The sequence below is a fragment of the Dromiciops gliroides genome, chromosome 5, assembly GCF_019393635.1.
Source record: "Dromiciops gliroides isolate mDroGli1 chromosome 5, mDroGli1.pri, whole genome shotgun sequence".
In the NCBI taxonomy this organism is placed as follows: Eukaryota; Metazoa; Chordata; class Mammalia; order Microbiotheria; family Microbiotheriidae; genus Dromiciops; species Dromiciops gliroides.
The window spans coordinates 30059263-30080422 of NC_057865.1; the positions used below are offsets into that span (position 1 = coordinate 30059263).

General features: G+C 49.7%; 1 protein-coding gene across 13 annotated transcripts in view; it reads right to left on the minus strand.

Annotated features, from left to right (window-relative positions):
- Nucleotides 1-8692, minus strand: part of UBE2E1 (ubiquitin conjugating enzyme E2 E1) — a 56742-nt gene extending 48050 nt beyond the window's left edge. For 3 of the 13 annotated variants that reach the window (XM_043966710.1, XM_043966707.1, XM_043966702.1), the window contains exons 1-2: nt 8540-8692; nt 7497-7588 (exon numbers count right to left, since the gene is read on the minus strand). In XM_043966710.1, coding sequence (XP_043822645.1) covers nt 7497-7537 — 41 coding nt within the window. In that variant the 5' untranslated portion in view covers nt 7538-7588; nt 8540-8692. The other 10 variants (XM_043966700.1, XM_043966698.1, XM_043966697.1 and 7 more) reach the window with 7 other exon arrangements.
- Between the last annotated feature and the right edge of the window lie 12468 nt (nt 8693-21160).

The following is a 21160-nucleotide window of genomic DNA, read 5'->3' on the forward strand; positions in this document are numbered from 1 at the left end:
TTGAACTCCATCTCTAAGTCCTGTCATCCTCTCAGCTGTCACCTCCCCACCTCAAGCAGGCCTCTCTCTCCAACAACAGACCCAGAGACTTACCAGAAAACCCCCCACCATCTCCCTCCCTCACACCCGGTCCCAGGTGGGAGACAGTCTCTCTATAGTCACATCCCAAGTCTCCATCTGCAAAATGAGGGGCTTGGACTAACGGGGAAGGTCCTTTCTGGTTCTAAACACTTTGATACTGTCCCCGGTGGCTCTTCTCCAGCCTTATCCACTGCTTGTGCTGCCCAAGTCAGGAGGATCACAGCTGAAAGGCAACTTCAGACACCTACTAGCTGAGTGACCCTGGGTAAGTCATTTCACTGCTTCTGCCTCACTTTCCTCAACGGTAACAATGAGGAAACCTACAGTGTTGTGAGGATCCAATGAGAATCGTTTAGGACAGACCAGCCGTACAGGCAGTGCTATCAAAATGCCTTCTCCCTTCCCCTATTTTAACCTCCCCAAGACCACCCCCTGAGAAGCCATTCCTCGACTCTTCCCCACTCCTCTGACCTGCAGAATCAGCTACCCCCAGTCCAACACACAAGATGCCAACATCCAGGCTGAGCCCCCTCCCCAGGAAAGGTGGGCCACACCCCTCTCCTGACCTTCCCCCTATCCCTAGCAAGAGTCCTCAGCAAAAGGAAAAGTCAGCCAAGCCTCCACTCCAAGAGAACCAATCCCCTGTTTCTTCATCAAAGGTGGAAGTGGCACCTGCTTTTCTCTCCCACCTCTAGATCCTAGAGGTTCTCATCTTAGACAGGCATTCACCGAGACCCTCGTCAGCCTCCGGGCCACCGCCTCTCCTCATCACACCCAAGCTCTCCTTCCCTCTGCTCTGAACCACCAGACACACCAGGTTTCAGGCTTGGCATTGGACAGGATACCCCCACCCTTCCCAACAGGGCCAGCCTCCATGGCCCCAAACACAAAAGGCCATTCTCGCCTCTCTAGTCTAACAGACAAACCCCTCAAAGCCAAAGCACTCCCCTCCTCTGTCCCCTCATCTGTTACAGGAATCACTTTTTAAAGACCAAAGTCCACAGATGCTACAAGTTATCAACTCAGCCTCTCCCCCTTGGGCAGCCCCACATCCCAACCCTCCTCCCTCACCCCACAATGACAAGCCCAATAAACCCACTGCTCCCCAGGGCCAGTTCCTTTGGATGGGTTTCTGTGCTCTCCCTGATCTCCTAGAACCTCCTAACCAGTGGGAGGTAGAGGGGAGGGAGAGGAGAAGGAAGAGGTGGAGGGGGGAGGGAGTAAAAAGGGAGGGGGAAGGGGGGAAAGAGAGATCTCACTGTCCCCCAAAGCTTCCCTTCAGAAGTACTGATAGGCTAATAAAAATGCTCCTCCAACTCAGAGAACCCTATGGTGCCTTTCGACACCGAATTCTATAAGCCACCTTCTGTCTCCACTGCATTTTGGTCTCTAAGTTACTATCCTCCCTCCCAGACATAAACACAGGCACATACACACAGAGCAGCTAGGGGTCACAGCCGATAGAGAGCAGGGAGGACCTGAGTTCAGATTTGGCCTCAGATGATTACTGTGTGACCCTGAGCAAGTCACTTAACCCTGCTTGCCTCAGTTTCCTCATCTGTCAAATGAGCTGGAGAAGGAATTAGCAAACCACTCCACTCCAGTATCTTTAAGAAACCCTAAATGAGGTCATGAAGAGTTTGGCACAGCTCAACAAGGAGCTCCTGAGCGTGTACACACACACACACACACACACACACACACAGAGTCACCCCCACACACTAATACACATAGACAAGCTCACCCCTAGGCTCACATGCCAATTTTTAAGGCACTGAGGTACAAAGCAGCCAGTCTTGGACTGGGAATCAGAGGATGTGGGTTCTAATCCAGGCTCCATCACTCACCAATGCCTCTGGCCCTCAGTTTATTAGGGAACTGAAGGGGGCTTCCTCCCTGAGCAGCCTCTTTTCCTAGCCCCGCTGGGCAGCCGCCCCACTTGTCTCCCCTCACAGCTGACCTGCCCTGCTCCTTCTGCCTGACATACACAACCCTGCACACAGCCAAGACCAGACACAGGCACAACCACCAATGTGACTGTCACTGGCGCACAAAGACACTGATACACACCCAGACCCGTGGGATCACCCACATAGGGACACAGAAACACGGTACCAGGCACACTGGCCTTCGCCGACTATTATCAACCCGGAGCCACAGAAGCGCTGTCACACCCAGACACACTCATGCGGTCAGTCACACTGAAGACGGTCCGGCAGAGCCACCTACAATTCCTGAGACCCAGTTACACTGACTCACCGACCCACCGTCACGAACCGACCGGTGCAGCCCCGGCCATGGACTCCCCCCCCCCCCCCCGCCGGCTGATATTGGCACTCACTGACACTGACGGGGGTGGGGTGGGAGGAGGGGCCCTCCTCTCGGCCGGGGAGAGGGAGGGGGAGGGGGGGCCCCGCCGCTGAGCCGAGGTGGGGGAGGGGGCCCGCCGCTGGGCCTGGGAAAGGGAGGGGGAGGGGGGCTCCCGCCGCTCGGCCGGGGAGAGGGGCCCCCGCCGCTCAGCCTGGGAAAGGGAGGGGGAGGGGGGCCCCCCGCCGCTCGGCCTGGGAGAGGGAGGGGGCCCCGCCGCTCGGCCGAGGAGAGAGAAGGGACCGAGGGGGGTCCCGGGGCCGGACGCCATCATGGCGGCGGCTAGGCCGGGCGGAGGGGGGGAGGGGGCCGGCACAGACTGACCTGCCGGCCATGGCGCGGGCGGGCCGCGGCGGGGGGGACCCCCGACGTGGAGGCGGAGGGGGGGGCGTGGGCGGCCGCGGGCCCCGGAGCCCCACAGCACCGGCAGGAGCGGCGGCAGCGCCGGCCTCATCCAGCGGCGGCGGCGGCGGCAGCGCCGGCCCGACCCCGACCCCGACCCGGCCCGCGGTCACAGGGCCGCGCGCCCCACCCCCACCCCGCCCCCGGCGCGCGCCCGAGCCCGCTCCCGCTCCGGGAGGAAGAGAAGTTGGGCGGGGGCGGGGGCGCGGCTGCCGGCGACCCGCCCCTCCCCCACACGCTGGGCTCCCCCTTCCCATCCAGAGGAGGGGTCCGCGCACACAGGTGCACCCGAGGGTCTCGGCTCCCAGGCCGCGGCTGGCGGTGGGGGTGGGGCGGAGAGATCCTCCCAGCGACTCAAGGGCGGCGGCGGCGGCGGCGGCGGCGGCTGCACCCTCCCCCCTCCTTCGGGGACCTCGTGGTCTCTCCTTGGAGCCGCCGAGGACCTCGGAGGGCTGGGGGCTGGAAGGCACCTCCGGGGGCTTCCGGTCTCATGGACTCTTTGGAGCTGGCAGGGCCTTCAAGAAGGCCGGAATACAGCCTTCCTCTGCGGATGAGGAAAGCGAGGGCCAGAGACCCTCCCCAAGCTCACATCATAAGGCTGGAAGCGCCCTCAGGGGAAACGGGGGCTCTGCGAGGTTAAGAGATTTGCCCAAGGACACAACGACGGCCGAGGTGACATTTGAATCCAGATCCGCTGAGTCCTTGGGCCTTTCTCCAAGCACCCGGCGCCCCCCCCACGCACAGCCCCATCACATTAAGCCACACCCCCTTGCGCTTGAGACAAGCTGACTCCCGACGCCCCTCCCCTCCGAGCCGGAACCTGCTGGTTCACCCCAAGTCCCCGGTACGGGCTCGTAGGGTGGGTAACTCGGCAACGATCTTGGAAATCATCGCAGTAATAGCAGGTCCCATTTCTTTGGGGCTTTCAAGTCCACAGACACAGCACATACATGACCTCATTCGCTGCCGGGAAAAAGCTACGGAGGCAAGTGTGGCACTCATCCCCATTTGGGAGAAGAGGAAACCAAGGGGTCTGGTTCAGTGACTTCCCCAGGATCACACAGCCAGGAAGTTGGGCCAAAGGGGGTGGGAGTCCACTGTTCTCTCCATGTCGGACCTCTCTAGTCCTACCCCAGCCCACTTCTGAGTCCCAGAGATCTATTTTTAAATGCCTTCCACAAACACAGCCAGTAAATCGATGAGCATATATTCTGATTCCAAGTACAGAGATCTTTTATCTGCTGCTGCTACGCTTCCTTTGTCGTCTGGTTAACTAGATTATATAAGCAACTGGTAAGGGACAGTCTGGTTTGTGATCTTATTTATTGTAAACTGTTATCACTGGTTGGCCTCCAGAGCCCCTACTTTAAAAGGCCTCCTATTTCACCCCCTTCTCATGAATAATAATAACGATCTGCATTTATATAGTGCTTTACAATCACAAAGTGCTTTCCTCCCCAACAGCCCTCTGAGATGCGGTAATCCAGGTCATGTCATCCCACTTTACAGATGGGGAAACTGAGTCCAGAGAGGCTAAGTGCCCAAAGTCACATAGCTCCAAACTGGCCAACAGGGATTTAAATCAGAACTCTCACTGAAAGGATAGGACTGGACCGGACTGAACATTTCACAGGTATGGGGAACTCCCCACACCAATACAAGTCAGCCCCACTCTGCAGCTCTGTCTTAGAAAATTACTTCAAACACTGAGAATTTAAGTGATTTGCCCTGAGTCACAGTATGGGTCAGAAGTGGAAAACTGAACTCAGGACTTTCTGGTTTGTAGGGTAGCTTTTGATCCATTATACTAACTTCCTCACAGCAACCTATCTCCCAGATAACGCTTCAATAATAGGAACCCACCCAAAAAGCCCACTAAAGGTAATGGATACCCTTCACTTTCTCTTTCTAGAAAGATTTTTGGACCTGGCCCATCCTGACTCTCTCTCCACTTCCCAAGCCCCCACCCTAGGGCTAGTTATGAAAATATAAATGAAAACTTGAGGTTGGAATTTGAACCCCCAATTTCAATGCCTCAGAGGTCATTTCCATCATCCTCAAAAAAATAATGTTTTCAATCTTTGATAACCTGTCTTTTCTGTGCTTCTCCATCAGTAATACTGGACTTGAGTTCTGAATGTACTGAGCAAGTAAGAAACCAAGACTTCTGAATTCCTCTCTATTTACATTTAATGTACTATTTTCTGTCTATATACAGAAATGCCTTTCTCCCTAGTCCAACACACTAGGAAATACTTATTAGCTTTTTCCCTGCAAGCCCAATTTTAGCTAACATCCCAGACTAGACAGTTGTTGCTTTTAAGAATAAAAGGCAGTCAACTGTTTATCCTCTGCATCTCAGAGACATCCATTCACATCACCTACCTCCTACTAGGGAAAGTGTTTGCCAAAGTCACTTTCACACATGTCTGTTTGACATCAAACCTCTTATCCACGACCACTTGCAATCTGGGCTTTTAGGAAGAAGCCACCACCGTCCAACAACATGAAGTTATTAGTCTTTGTTCTGCTCATCAAGGCTCTTTCTTTCTCTCTCCCAGCCCTAAGGCTTCTCCTGCCTCTTTCCATACTATAGACAACTCCACCTTTCCGAAATGCTTCCCAGTTAGGAAAGCCAGGTTTCCAGTTTGGCTTCTGATATGTAAAGGCTGAATGACTACGGAGAAGCTATTTAACCTCCCAACACCCCGGAGTGACCCTCCTCAACACTCTGAGCTGCTGTAGAGTTGCTATCTATCTGCATGCCCTTGGCAGGAGTTCCATACACCAAAGAAATCACAAATCCGGGACTCCCCCATCTTCCTCCTCCCCCCACAAATGCCAGACACATTACTGGACAGACCACCTCCTTTTCCCTTGCCTATCATTCCCAAGTAAAAGAGCTGGCCCAAGTGTCTTCCCTCAAAGGAACCAATCCTGTCTCCTAAGACAACAACCATCGCCTATATGCTCTGTAATTCACTGACCCCAAACGGAGCCTAGCTTGCATTTGTCACACTTGCCTCGGCCTGCTTTTTATCCTTGTATAATAGGGATGCTCACCCAAGTACGAAATGAGGACACAAATATGCAGAGACAAGGCCCAACCCACCCCCAAAGGTCCACTTCTGCCTTAGTCAAAGAAATGCAAGTGGCCCCACACCATTCCCTGGAGATCAGAAGAGCGACAAGGCTGTCTTTGAGGTCCAGGACACTTAATCCTATGGGTTCTCTGGGTCTGGAGCCTAGGATTCAGAACCACTTGAAGCACAATTGACCACAACCACCACCAACTCCTTATATTGCCTATATCTTCACATGCACCAAATCTCTGGATTCTCACAATCAGCCCTTATGGGAAGAAGGGCAGAAATCATTATGCCCATTGTACTGAGGCCCAAAGAAGTAAAAGCCAGTGTCCAAGGGGTCACCTGGCTTACAGGAAGCCAGCTGAGGACTCTGGTCTTTTGATATGGGCCAGTCTTCTACCACACCATGAGCTTTGTCTCAACTGCCTATTGTTTGGGTCACTATAACTTCCTAGATCCCAATTATTCCAGATTCCAGCCAGTGAAGAACACAAGAATAATGAATTCTCAAAGAAAATACCCCCTTACCAGAGAAATAAAAAATCCAACAGCCTGCCTTATTTTGAATTTTCTCTATTGAAGTCACCCTAGTCCAACCAAGACACTTATCTCCCTATGTCCGCCTTATGGTCACTTCAGTATCTAATAAACTGTCTACCTTAGAATCTATCTTATAACCGAATTTGATCAGAAGCATTTCCCAAAGCAAGGGAAATCTGAGGGCTCTTGTTGATTGGCTAAAGATCAATAGCACATGGAAAATTAAAAGATCATATTATGGGATGATGGGGAGGAGAAGCAGCTGCTGACAGGGCCACACCAAGGGGAAAAAATGTAAGAACTGTACAGAGAGGAAATGATTTACACTCACGGTAAACCATGAAAGGAAAGAAACAGGATTTTAAAGCTTCAGAGAAGGAAAGATAGGAGTGGGGGGGAGGGAAGAGTGAAAAGATTTCCTTGAAATTGAGTGAGTTCTTGACAAAAAGAGGGGGAGGGCGAAATACTCATTTAGATGGAGTTTCTTTCTTGTCATTCTTGACAACTCATCAAAACCCCTTTTTTCATTTCAACAGAAGGTACCTTATTTGCTTTCTTGACCCTCTTTGTACTTTTTAAGTTCTGTGCCCCCGTGGTAAAAGGAGATGATTTCATCTTCCTGCATACGGGCACAAAGCAATATTCAGAAATTCTTCCATGCAACAGGTGAAAAGGAAGGAAGACCTAGAGGTTTTCTGTCTGGATATGGCGCTTTTAGGAAATATACCCAGATGACTGGGGTGGTGGCAATGTGAGGGGGTCGGAGAGAAGCTATAAATAAGACGGGTAATTAGAAATCTGATTGACGAGGTCGGTGTTCCCAGCTTAGAGGGCTGCTGGAAACCTGAGCTGGGAGGAGAAAGTTAGGCACCCCGGAGAATTCAAGGTGAGATGGGGCGGGGTGGGGGGCCACAACAGCTACACAGGGCCTCTCCCCGTTTTCGGAGACGAGCCGGGAGGGGCGGCCGGGCGGCGGCGCGGGGCGGGCGCGGGGGTCCCTGGGGGGTGGGCACCCACCTCTTGGCGCTGGTGGAGAGGAGCTTGGAGTTCTTGCTCATGCTGACTTTGCTCTCCTTCTTCTTGGGGGTGGTGTTGCCTTCTTTCTCAGTCTGTTGGTTGGAACACGAGGATGAGGAGGAACTGGTGCTGGCTCTGGAATCGTCATCCGACATAGCGAACCCCCCACCCCACCCCCACCCCACCAACAATCCCTGCGGGAGACAGAGAAAAGACAAACCATCCGGTGAGTAGCCGTCGCCGCGGGGGCGCCCGGGGCAGTTTGGGGTGGGGGCTGAGCCGGCCTCTGCCGCCCGCACCCGCCCAGACCCACAGACCCGGCTCGCTGATTTAGGGGTCCCTCGGCCGAAGACTGCCTCGGGAGAAGTTCATCTCCCTCACTAGGCCCCCGGCCCCCAACAATCACGTCCGGGAAAGAAGGGGGCTTTAAATGCCTCGCCTGGCAGGCGGGCGGGCACCCGGGGAGACGAGGAGGAGGAGGAGGAAGATGAAGGAAGGGGAAGGGGGTCGCCGAATACGGAAACAGCAGCATGGGGCCGGGGGTCAGGAGGGGGAGAGAAGACTTTGGAGGGACGGGGACAACCAGGGGTAAGAGAGGAAGCCGGGGCTGGGTGGGGGGGCGGCGAGAGTGCCTAGTGTGGGGGAGGGGGAGGGGGGGGGAGGAGAAGCCGGGGCTGGCTCGGGACCAGGCTCGAAGCCTCTCCTTGGAACCCCACAAACTACGCCCCCGCCCCCAGGACCACCCCTCTCTCTACAGTCGAGCCGGGTCTGGGATCCGGGGCAATGCCGGCGTCCCTTCCCGCCCGCCCCCCCACACCCTTTCGGGGTGTAAGGCTGGGGGGGGGGGGAAGAATCCCGACCCCGCTGAGGAGCAATAACAATAAGCCCGCGGCACCGGAGGATTGAACGCCCGGCCCAGCGCCGGGGGACGCGGGCAGCCGGGCACGACAATGCCCCGCGCCCCCTCCCCAGCCTGGGCAGCCGGGCCGGGCCGCGGCGTGGGGGCCGGGCGGCGCGGGAGGGGGGTCTCCCCGGTACCGTACCTCGCTGGCTCTTTGTGTCTGGCTCCTCCGGGCCGGGGCCGCCGCCTGGGCCGCTGCTGCTGCTGCCGCCGCCGCCGCTGCTCCTCCTCCTGCTGCTGCCGCTGCTGCTAATGCCGCCGCCTGCGCCGCCGCCGCCGCCGCCACTGCTGCTGCTGCTGCTGCTGCTGCTGCTGCTGCCCCTCCTGCTGCTGCCGCTGCCGCTGCCGCTGCTGCTGCCGCTGCCCCTCCTGCTGCTGCTGCCGCTGCTCCTCCTCCCGCTGCCGCTGCTCGGGCCGCCGGGGCTGCGGCGGCGGCGGCTGGGCCTGGCCACTCGTGTCTCTCGCTCGCTCGCTGGGAGAGAAGCGGAAGTGCTGCAACAGCAACTATTAAACAGGCAATGGCTTCCCTCGGCCACACTCGCGCACACTCACACTCACGCGCGCGCAGCCCCGCGCGGCCCTCCTCCGGCCGAGCCCCCCCTGGCCCGCCCGGGGCGGCCGCGGCGCACGTGGGAGTGCCGCCCCAAGGGTCAGCCCGGGCATCCCTCCCCGCCGCCGGCCGGAGCGGCCCCGGGGGCGCCCGTGGTCGGAGGGGAGCCGGTGTCGTGCGGGACACACAGGTGGGAGCCCTGCCCCGCAGACTGGGACCCGGCCGTCGATCGATGGATGGGCCGCAGAAGAAAAGCCAGATGTGGACACACACATCCGTACACATGTAAACGTGTGTGTGTGTGTGTGTGTGTGTGTGTGTGTGTGTGTGTAGAGACACACACAATAGGGATCCAGCTGTCTATACATCCATAGATAGCGATCTGTCTATATAGCCCTGGGGTAGAAAAGGCAAGCCCCGAGGTCAACTGGCTGCTCAGCCCTCCCCTAGGAGCCCCTGGACAGGCTGCCAGTGGAGTGCCCAAGGAGAAAGGGCAGGTTGGGGTCGGCTTTGAAATTATTTGGACCGAAACTTCCCTCAGTTTGGCCGCAACCTAAGCGCTATCGAAAGAAATTGTCACCCACATCCTTTTATTAGAGCAATTAACTCATAACCCTTCGGATCGGTCCTGGGTCACGCCGGGCGTTTGGGGGGGAAATTACACTTCCTTTTCCATGCTAAGCCATCGCAGGGCATCTTTTAATCTCGCCGGTCTGTATGGGTCCCCTCGTAAAGGCACCAGCTCCGAGGACAAAGGTGCACACTGCGAGTCGGCCGCATTTCCGGGGGCCACGATCGCCATCATTTCCCATGGCAACAGTGGCTCCAGTTACTGCCGGACATCGAACATGGAACATCGTCGGGGAGATGCTGCTTGGGCCAACTCAGGAACCAGGAACTGCTTTGTCATCACTGCGGTGACCAGTCTCAACCCGAAACTCCAACTCCGTCTTTCAAAACTCGATCCCTCTCTTGCTCAGCCCTTAGCAGGAAAGGTGCCTGAGATCTAGAGGCCATTCTGGACCTCCCCGGGCCTGCTCCAAGAGGCCTGGCGGGCCCACAAGAGTGTATCCTGACATTCCCTGGTGACACATGGTTTGGGAAGGTCTCTTTGAAAGAATCCTTGTAGAGCTTTTAGACAGCAGCAAAAAAAAAAATACACCCCAAAAAACCCCCCAAAACCCCAACCCCAAACAAACAAACAACAGTAACCAAAAAACCCCCAATAATGTTCCCTGGAAGAAGAAGAAGAAAGAAAGAAAGACTTGGATGTGACAAAATCACATGCTTTGTCATTAAAATAATAGATAGCTGGATAGAGGTTTGGAGACCTGAAATCAGATGCCACCTCTCATACACACTGGCTAAGTGACCCTTGGCACGTCATTTAACCTGGAAGTGTGCTAGGTAAGAGTGTCAGAGATGTGGGGAGAGGCCAAACCAGATTAAAATGTAATTGCAAAATATTTAATAAAACAGATAATCAACATGTGGTTTTCTAAGTCAATATGAGACCCACAGGGATCCTTCCCCATGGTTTAGGGGCCCCTGTTTCTAAGTGAGTTGGCCACCACTGCTCTAATCGACTCTCTATGACTATTAGGTTTCAGAAAAGGGGCTGGCCTGCTTGTGGGGAGTGTTTTCTCAAGCACGAATCCCATGGTCATTTGTGTGGGCATGCTTGCAGTGACAATCAAGCACTTGCCATTGTCGGTTTCTGTGTTACACTGACCTACAGAGCAAAGCGAAGTTATCCTGAGGCCTTTCTACAGTTTGAAGTCTCCTGCTTTGGGGTGCAGACCTTCTCTCTGACAAGGTCTAACTGAGCCATTGGATTGCAGTGGCCTCGAGGTTATCCCTGAACTCCCATTGCTAAATTCAGGGAAAGATCTTCCTTCCTCCTCATCTTTCTTGCTTTCTGGACAGCACCTGACAAGTGTTAATGCCTCCCTCTCCTCCCTGGGTTCTGTGGAGTTTTTCCTCCTCAAGACTCTTTTGTGTGTTCCCAAGGCCTGGAAGTACCCCCAAGGCTGTGTCCTGGGTCCTCTCCTCTTTCCTCTAATTGCCTGTTACTATCTAGATGACTCCCATATGTACATTTCCAGCCCTCATTCTTCTCTGAGTTCCTCTCCAACTGTTTGCTGGATATGACCACCTGGTTAAGGGCACAACCCTCGTCCTCCAGGTTGTCTAGCCTCCCCAGCCTCTCTGTCAGATCGGTGCCTGTCTTGTCCAGCCTTGTTGTCCAGTGCATCTCTTCCTCTCTCTATTCACATCCCGGCCCCCTCTCCCCTAGACTCCTGCCATAGCTGCTGCTTCTTCTTCTTCTTCTTCTTCTTCTTCTTCTTCTTCTTCTTCTTCTTCTTCTTCTTCTTCTTCTTCTTCTTCGGCAATTGGGGTTAAGTGACTTGCCGAGGGTCACACAGCTAGTGTTAAGTATCTGAGGTCAGATTTGAACTCAGGTCCTCCTGACTCCAGGGCCAGTGCTCTATCCACTGTGCCACCTAGCTACCCCCATTGCCATAGCTTCTTAATTAGTCTCCCAGCACTCCTCCTCCCCTCCCATTATGGGTCCAGCCTCTCTCTCCAAACTCATCACCAATCACTCCCTCTGGTCTAGGCAAACTGGCCTACTTACAGTTGCAAACACAAAGCATCCAACTATCCCCAAGCCTCAGCAAGGCTACGAACTCCTCCATCCTCCATCCCTGGAAAGCCCTCTCTCTCCTCACTTTTGCCTCCTGATGTTCCTGGCTCCCGTCAAGGCTCAATCCAGCTCTATCAGGACGATTTCAGGTGTTAGGGACCCTCCTCCCAAAATTCTTTTGTCCAGATCTATGTAGTTATCATACATGTAATAGGAACATCTCACTTTTATTTCTGTACACATTATATACTGCAGCAGAATGTAAACTCCTTGAGGACAGGGGCTCTCATGTTTGTCTTTGTATCTCTAGCGTCTGGCACATAGTAGGTGATTAATCAATGCTTGTTCCACTCTCTACTCCCTACCATACAAAGATCGCTGCCTTTTCTCTTGTGTGTCCCTTCTTGTTAAGCTAACCCTGGTTGATCATTATGGTTTCTGCATGGCCTGTTGGATTTGATAAAGATTAAATTACTGAGGAAACCCCAAATTCAGGAAATCTGGGGAAAGAATCCATTCTCAAAGTACAGCTCATTTGTGAGCTGTGTTATCTGAAGCAAACAGTTATCTTCGGTAGGAAGAATAAAAAACATGCTCCAGGGGCAGCTAGGTGGCACAGTGGATAAAGCACCAGCCCTCGAGGCAGGAGGACTTGAGTTCAACTCCTGCCTCAAACACTTGACACTTACTAGCTGTATGACCCTGGGCAAGTCACTTAACCCCAATTGCCTCAAAAAAAAAAAACAAAAAAGGAAAAAAAAACATGCTCCATAAGATTCTCCATTCCAGCACTATAGCGAGCTTCATCCCTGCCTTCCCTTCAGCCAGACAGGAATTTGTCCCAAGGACAATGATAGTGTTTGTATAGCTTTAGCAAGGCACATCCCCTCCAATCCACACCCCCAATTTAGCACCTAGTGAGCAAGAAAAAATGTATTAAAATAGGAAGTTACCGGATGATCCATTTTCTACCCACCTACCTACCTGGACTCCAAACGATCTTTTCCCATCACGATTTCTCCCTCCACGCTTGCCTCTTCACCACTGATTTATGCATTCATTGTCCCAGTGAGTTCCAGGATATCCATCCCTTACCACCCCTCCCTCCAGGGCAACATGTCTCATATAGCCCCACTTCGGGCCTGTTTTCTTTTTTTGCGGGGCAATGAGGGTTAAGTGACTTGCCCAGGGTCACACAGCTAGTAAGTGTCAAGTGTCTGAGGCCAGATTTGAACTCAGGTCCTCCTGAGTTCTTTATCCACTGCGCCACCTAGTTGCCCCCTCGGGCCTTGTCTCTTAAGGTCCAAGGTATCTCCCTCTCTTCCCTTCCCTGCCTTGCATTCAACTGAAGTTGTTTTTAGGCTTTCTTTCTTCTCCTTACCCCTCTGCCCCTCCTATGACCTGAGAATATGGCATTCTGTCTTGAGATGGAAAAAGCCCTCCTTGACTTACCAATTATCATCTATGTAGTAAGAGTAGAAAGGATTCTGGAAAAGTTGTGGTGGAAGTGAAATTATGGGAGTCCTTGAGGATTGGAGCAGGGCCAACAGACATGCTTAGGGTTTGAAGGGGCCTCAGAGGTCATGTAGTCCTATCCCCCATTTTACAGATGAAAAAACTGAGGCCTTATGGGGTAAGATGATTTGCCCAAGGTCAAATGGAAGAAATGTCACAAGGCAGGATTTACACCTTGTGAATTCAGTATTAGTATATTTTTTCTGCTTTACGTGTAGTATAAAGTGATTAATTCATTGAATATTTTGCTAGTGACATTTAGTGGGTTCAAATTCAGACCCAGAAGTCTGTGAAATGTATTTGTTGAAAATTCTAAAGCATAGCTATTATGTCAGACTAAAAAGGCCTTGAGCAAATGAACAAAATATTTTTTAGAAGTCAGATTCCTGGGATTGATTAATTGAATTATTCATTTGTTTATTTATTTGATCATTTGATTATTTATTAGCGTATACATTCATTCATTCGCCTAGCTATTTATTTAACTATTATGTACCCTGCTTTTCAGAAATATAGGACTCATTTTTAAGTCACCTTTACAATAACCAAGTGTTTGGAGGAGAGGGATTGGGTTTAAGCTTCATGGGTTCGAATCCTTCTGACACTAGTTGTGAAATCATGAGCAAATTCTTCTCTGGGTCTCAATTTCCTCATTTATAAAATGGGAGTAATGATATCTAGCCCACTCAGGGCTGTTTTGAAGAATATGATTTGTAAACCTTAAAGGGAAATAGAAGAGCCCATCGCTATGTCAAAAAGATTCCCCTGAATGTGGTGCCTGGGGAGTAACAGATGGGAATTTCTAGCCTTTGAAAAGAACACTTTGCTGGATCTGGGAGCTGATCCATATGGGAACTCTTCCTGGTGATAGAGATAGCAATTCACCTGTGCCCTCTTGACCCACGTCACTTATCGACATTTGTCCTTCCAGAGGCATTCCCCAAAAGGTTTGGGGAGAAATCAGAGGCCCATAGATATGGAACTGACAGAAGCCATCTAGCCAGGCCTGTTCTTTTAACAGATGAAGAAACTGAGGCCCCTCGAGGCTAAGGGGCTCAGCTCACACATTGTTAAGTGGGAGTCGGATGTAACTGGAGCACTGCTGCCCACAGTCAGAAAGAAATGTGAGGAGGGGGTTGCCCCCTGGGATGTGGTACATGCAGGAAATAGAAGCGGATTTTATTCAGGGTTTTATCAAGTTTCTGAATGACAGAGACCTAGATGGGGTCTTAGAGTCCATAGATTCAGAGCTGGAAGGCTCTAAGAGCCAACCAGCTCCAGTGGGACGGGCAGGGACTTCCTGGAGGTCACAAAGCTAGTGGCAGAGGGACGACCCCACCTGGCTTCTCTGACTCCGCATTCAGCAGTCTGAGCTGATGAACCTCATCATCCCAGATTCATCCGACATTTTGCAAGCCCGGAGCCGGTTCTGGCAGGAAGCCCATATTCTCCCCGGCTTCTTGTTGTCCTGGTCATTTTCACACCATCGAGTCACTCTATTAATAAACATACCCATCAGGCAGACACCCTCTGTCTCAGAAGGCAGACGGACCATTTGGGGCTGATCAGCCTCTCCCCACACGGAGGCCATTTTCATCAGGCCTGATGACTTCTGGGGCTTTTATCTTAGGCACTGACCATTCTCCACAGAAGGGCCCCCAGCCATCAGCCCCACGGGCCAGAATGTTGCTGTCACAGGGAGCGAAGGACAGAATTGAAAGACTTTTTCTGCCACGTGCAGGCCTAGAACAACCATGGGATTTTTTGGAAATGGACCAAGACTTGATATGGGAGGCTGGGGCACAAGGGCTTGTTGGAGAGCCACAAATGGATAGTGGTTGGCAGGAAAGCCCTAGCCTCCATTTCTCATTCAGCATGTGGGGGGAGCCATCCTTTGGGAGCCTTCTCATCAAGAGGAGGGGTATCAGCTCCCACTGGCAGCAGGAGCCAAGCCTTTTGGCTCATTTGTCTTGGTTTGTAACAATATAGCTCTAGAACTGGAAGAGACCCGAGGGGTCATAGAATAACAGTTAACATTTATTTTATTTTTTTGTTTGTTTCTTTTTTTTTTGTGGGGCAATGGGGGTTAAGTGACTTGCCCAGGGTCACACAGCTAGTAAGTATCAAGTGTCTGAGGCTGGATTTGAACTCGGGTACTCCTGAATACAGGGCCGGTGCTTTATCCACTGCGCCCCCTAGCTGCCCCCCCCAACAGTTAGCATTTATACAGCCCTTTCAGGTGTGCAAAACATTTTGCCAATATTATCTCATTTGATCCTCACAGCAACCCATCATCGCCTCCATTGTACAGATGAGGAAAGTAAGGCAGACAGAGGTTAAGTGACTTGCCCAGGGCAACACAGCTAGTACATGTCAGAGGCAGGATTTGAACTCAGGTCTCTTGACGCCAGTATCTGAGCTCTGCGCACTCACTGTGCTCCCTTAGCTGCCTCGATAAAGAAAGTGAGGCCTAGAGATGTTATGATTTATTCAGGGTTCTAGAGGCACAAAATTGAACAGAGAATCCAGGTCAGGCCATCTGCCTCCCAATTTAGAACCCTATCCAGAAGTCATTTCTTAGACACAGCGCTTCCTTCTAGGTGAGCCTGAGGAGAGCTAGAACAGATAACCTCGGCCGGTAGACCATCCTTTTTTGTCTCCATTATGCCAATGACCGAAGTGATGTCCGTTTCCAAATGGTCACAATTCCTTGACTTAGCAGATCTGTCATCCCAGGCCCTCTTTGTGGCAGAGCCCATCTGAGGGAGCCACAGTCAGAGAGAGACCTTTGAAAAAGGGATAGGAAGGTGGTGCTTTCTCCCAAATTTGCCAAAATGTTTCCAAGTCTCAAAGACAACTGGGGGCATTTCAGAGGGATCTGGCATGCTTGGGCCTGACGTGCCACACCTGCTCCTGCAGAAGTCAGAGAGTCATGTGCAGGGGAAATAAATCCACAGCAACTGTTGGAGTAATTTACAGTGGGTAAACCACCTGATACACATGATTTCACTGGAGATTCACAACAACCCTCTCATATAACTGCGGCGATACTTAGGCTCTCTTTTACCAAAGAAGGAAACTGAGGCACAAAGCCTATCTCTAAGGCAGGAGTTGCAGACTGGGCTAAGAAGACTTAATGGAACCTGAGGGATTTGAACCAGATCTTAGGGTTTTGAATGCTACAGAAGAGGGGAGCTGGCAGCCTAAGTGGAAAAGAATCATCAAAAGTCTGGAAATGGGAAAGCTCAAAAAACCTTTGGGGAAAAGATAGTTTCCCCACTGGGCTCAGGAAGGCAGTGAGCTGGGTCTGGGTAAAAAGAAACTTAGCAAAGTAGGTGGGGAGTAGATGTCAGCAGACCCTGAACACCAGGCCAGCAGGGAGTTTGGACTTGATTACCAGATCAGGGGATAGAAATCATCCCTTTTTAGTGCCAGAAGGACCCAGGAAAGGCATTTAGTCCAACTTCAGCATTCTAGAGATAAGGGACCCAAGAGACCAAGTGAATTCTTTATGGTCATAAAGCTGGTAAGGGGCGGTGCTGAGGCTGGAACCTGGAGTGGGGCGAGGGGGCTCCCTCCTGGGTCTATTCTCATCTCCTAGGTTCCCCATTTACAGCTCCTTTCACTAGGCCAAGCTGCCTCTTTGATATGGATAAAGACATAGACATGAACATAGAGATAAATATAGATGTGTGTAGATATGTATTTTATATATGCATATGTGTGAGTGTATATGTGTGTATGTATATATGTATATAACTTACATACTGTGTCCTTTTGTCCTCACAATAATCCTGGGAGGTAGATACTCTTTTGGGGGAGGGAGTGGCAAGTGAGAAAACTAAGGCAGACCAGAGTTAAAGGGACCTGTAGAGAATCACAAAGCTCCCAAAAGTCAGAGGCCAGATTATATAACTCATCTATCTATCTAGCGATCTAGATATAGATGTGTGTGTATATGTGTAGACTTGTAGATTTATATATGTGTACATGTAGATTTATGTATACACACATACATACACATACATCTATACCTATATATCAGTGCCTTTAGGAAGATGGCTGTACTCGGAAGTCAATGTCTGACTTCTGGGTCAGAAGGGTAAAAGGGAAGGCATGAAGACCAATTTGGACGCCTTGGCAGCAGTCCAGCTTAGAGTCAACCCTGAAGTGAAACCTTTTTATTCTCTGTTTACCTTGATAAACCATTATCCAAAAAGCATGATTACGTACCAATTTATGTCTGGAACTCGGCATTAGCCATTTCTCTGCACTTTAAGTGAGGCAATTGGGGTTAAGTGACTTGCCCAGGGTCACACAGCTAGTAAGTGTTAAGTGTCTGAGACTAGATTTGAACTCAGGTCCTCCTGACTCCAGGACTGATGCTCTATCCACTGCGCCACCTAGCTGCCCCCCATTTCCCTGCACTTTAAGAGTTAATGTTTTCCTGGAGGGTCTTGCGTGGGCTGATGATGAGTGAGATGAGCAGAACTAGAAGAATATTGTACACAGTAACATCAACATTGAGTGTTAATCTACTGTGATGGACTGTATTCTTCTCACCAATGCAATGGCACAGAAGAGTTCCAGGGAACTCATGATGGAAGAGGATCTCCAAATCCAGAAAAAAAAAAAAAAGAACTGCAGAGTATAGATGCTAAATGAACCATACTATTTCTTTTGTTTTTGATGCTGTTGTTTCTTTTCTATTTTGAGGTTTTCCATCATTGCTCTGTTTTTTTTCTCTTATAACATGACCAATGCAGAAATAGGATTAATGTTATTATGTGTATATATATATGTATGTGTATGTGTGTATATATATATATATATATATAAAACCTATATCAGATTACCTGCTGTCTAGGGGAGGGGGGAGGGAGGGGAGGGAGGGAGAAAAATCTGAAATTGTAAAGCTTGTATAAACAAAGGTTGCGAACTATCTTTACATGTAACGGAAAAAAATAAAATACTTCATTAATTAAAAAAAAAAGAGTTAATGTTTTCCATTTGAGAGGCACTCTGTTTAGTTCAATTACATCCAACAACCCTTTGTAAGCTCTTACTTCATGTATACCCGGTGTCCCAAAAGTCTTGTTGCAGTTGTCAGTAGTCTTCCAGACAGGAAGAGGAAAAAGAGGCAGAAAGAGTGGTTAGGGGGCAGCTAGGTGGCGCAGTGGATAGAGCACCAGTCCTGGAGTCAGGAGGACCTGAGTTCAAATCCAGCCTCAGACACTTAACACTTACTAGCTGTGTGACCCTGGGCAAGTCACTTAACCCCAATTGCCTTGCTTAAAAAAAAAAAAAGAGTGGTTAGGCATCTGTTTCTTTAAGAAACAAAACAAAACTGTATTGATATCTTTTGGTTTTGCATTGACTAAATTTGTGCCAGTCCTCCAACCTTCCCCCCTCCCAGAGAGCTGGAGCTCTTATTTCAATAGTCCAGGAGAGTGGCAGTGGGATTCACATGGGTGGGAAGATGACAAGACTGGACAGCTAATTGGATGTGATGGAAAAGATAGCACTAAGGATTACAATATGAGAGACTGGCTTAATTAGCAGTGAGGTCCTTGAAGTTGGGAGGATGAATAGGTTCGGGGGAAAGGATTGTAAATTCTGTTTAAGACAAGAGAGGTCCAGGTGCCATAGGCGTCCAGACATCGTGTAGGAAGTTGGAGGTTTGGTCTGGAGCACAGGAGAGAAGGCTGAAACTCAGGGAGACCTCTGCCTAGAAATGAGAGCTGTAGCTATGGGAAGGGGCTAGAGCTGACAAAAGAAAGGATGAGGAGGGCCAGGGACATCGAGTCAGGCACTCGATGAACACTGAGTCAGAATATCGAAAGGATACCCATCTACACCTTTGACAACCACAGCACCTGGCTCACCTTGGAGGAACTTAAAATATTTGTTGATTGATCCATTGATTCAAAGGTTAGCATAGTTGGAGCCCCTGGCGAAACAGAGATGAACTAGTTTGATGACAACTAGCTGGATTTTGTGCAGAGAGGTTCAGTTTCCTCTGCAAAAGAGAGTTTGAATGGCAGAAATACATATTGCCTTTTATTTATTTTTTGGGGGGTGAGGTAATTGGGGTTAAGTGACTTGCCCAGGGTCACACAGCTAGTAAGTGTCAAGTGTCTGAGGCTGGATTTGAACTCAGGTCCTCCTGACTCCAGGGCCGGAGCTCTATCCACTATGCCACCTAGCTGCCCCCATATAGCTTCTTAAACTGTTTGGGAAACAGTCTTATTGAAGGTCAGTTTCAGAGGATTTATAGCACCTGTTAAGAATTTCTTTTCTATTTAGATTCAGAAAGTAGCCCAGAGAGTCAAAATGCTAGCCGAGAATGTCTAAGCCATTTGAGATTCCAACAAAAGTGTAAAGCATACTTTGCTCACCTCCTGTGGCCCCTAACATCTTCAAGCTATTGATTCTTACTCCCACTCCATTATTTCACTGTGATGATATTGGGATGAAGATGGACTGAACATTTTCAGGCTGGGAACTTTTTTAGCAGGCACTTTTGAAATTCTCTTTTCTAAGGTTGATATAGTGAATTTCTGGAGGTGAAGGGAAAAAACTGTTCTTTTTAAAAATATTTCTTTGAAACATCATAATTTGACATTTTAATAGCATTTTAGCCCTTTATATACATTGTCTCACTTGATGCTCATGCCAACTCTGTGAGTTAGATGTTAGTCTTATTCCAATTTTACTTAGGAGGAAACTGAGGGTCAGAGAGGTTAATTAATTTGTCATTTAGCTAATAAATAACAGAGATAAAATTTGAACTCAGATCTTTCTCTATATACAGTATAGACTCCACCAGGCCACAATGCCTCTCACTGTATTTCCCATTCTTCATTGCTAACTTTAGGGGAAAAGTTTAGAATCCAATTTTTGGAGGCATATATGCCTAGAGTTATGAGTTTTTCCTCAGTTCAGGTCTCTTTGGGTTTTCATCTCCTCTCTCCACCCCACTCCACCCCCATAAGAAAACAGAGGGTGTTTTTTTCCCTTGAAGGATTTATATTAGGAAACCCTAGAGAAGCAAAACCTCAACTGTTCAACAATTCTTACAACTCTTAGTCACCTTGTGGTACCCACCATGGATCCTTGTGCTCTAAAGGGCCATGGATTAGAAAGATTCTTTCTAAAGATGAGATTTAGGTTTCAATTTTTAGAGTTTATTTAGTTCCAGTTGTATCTCAGCTTAAAATAAATCCTTAGGGTAGTGGATTGGTCTAAGAGGTATATATTTAAGATGTTATTTTTGGAAACCTTCAGAGAACGAAATGAAAACTTGTGATTTTCCTGGAACTTGTCTTGAAAGGAAAATAAGGATTTTATGAACTCCAAGGTGAATGAATTTGCTCTCAAACCCTCTCACTTGTGAATGAGTGGTTAGCACAGGGCATCCAGTCTCAGGAATCTGAACTCTTACAGGCTCTTCCCTACAGACTCATGACCAAGCCAACAAGCCTTTCTCTTACAATGGTCCATTTTTGTTTGTTTCACAAACTGCATAATACTAATTTTACGTGGGTTTTACAAAGCAGAGTTAAATAGCTGTTGGAAAGAAAGTACTTGAAATTCCTTTGATAGCAACTGTACAAACACAACCTGAGTAAAAATCTGGCCTGACATTTAACAGCTTTGTGATTCTGGGCAAGTCCCTTCAATTTTGGTCGGCCTCGGTTTCTTCACTGCAAAAGGAGGCTACTAAGAGTATCTACCTTGTGAGGAGAAAAGGACAGAGTATATAAAATATTTGGTAACCTTTAAAGTGCTCTATAGATGTGATTATTATTATTATTATCAATCGTCATAAAAGAGTTTAGTTATTATTGGTTTGCCAACTAAATATTGCATAATCACGAACTAAGTCAGTTTTGGGACTTTATAGTGGGGGCTGATTATTGGTATAAAATGGATGGAGAGATGACTCTCTAGAAGATGGATGTATGTCTGGCATACAACAGGTACTTAATAAATGCTTGCCAATTGGCCACTATTTTATTTTAAACAATTTAAAAGGATATTTTGGTTTT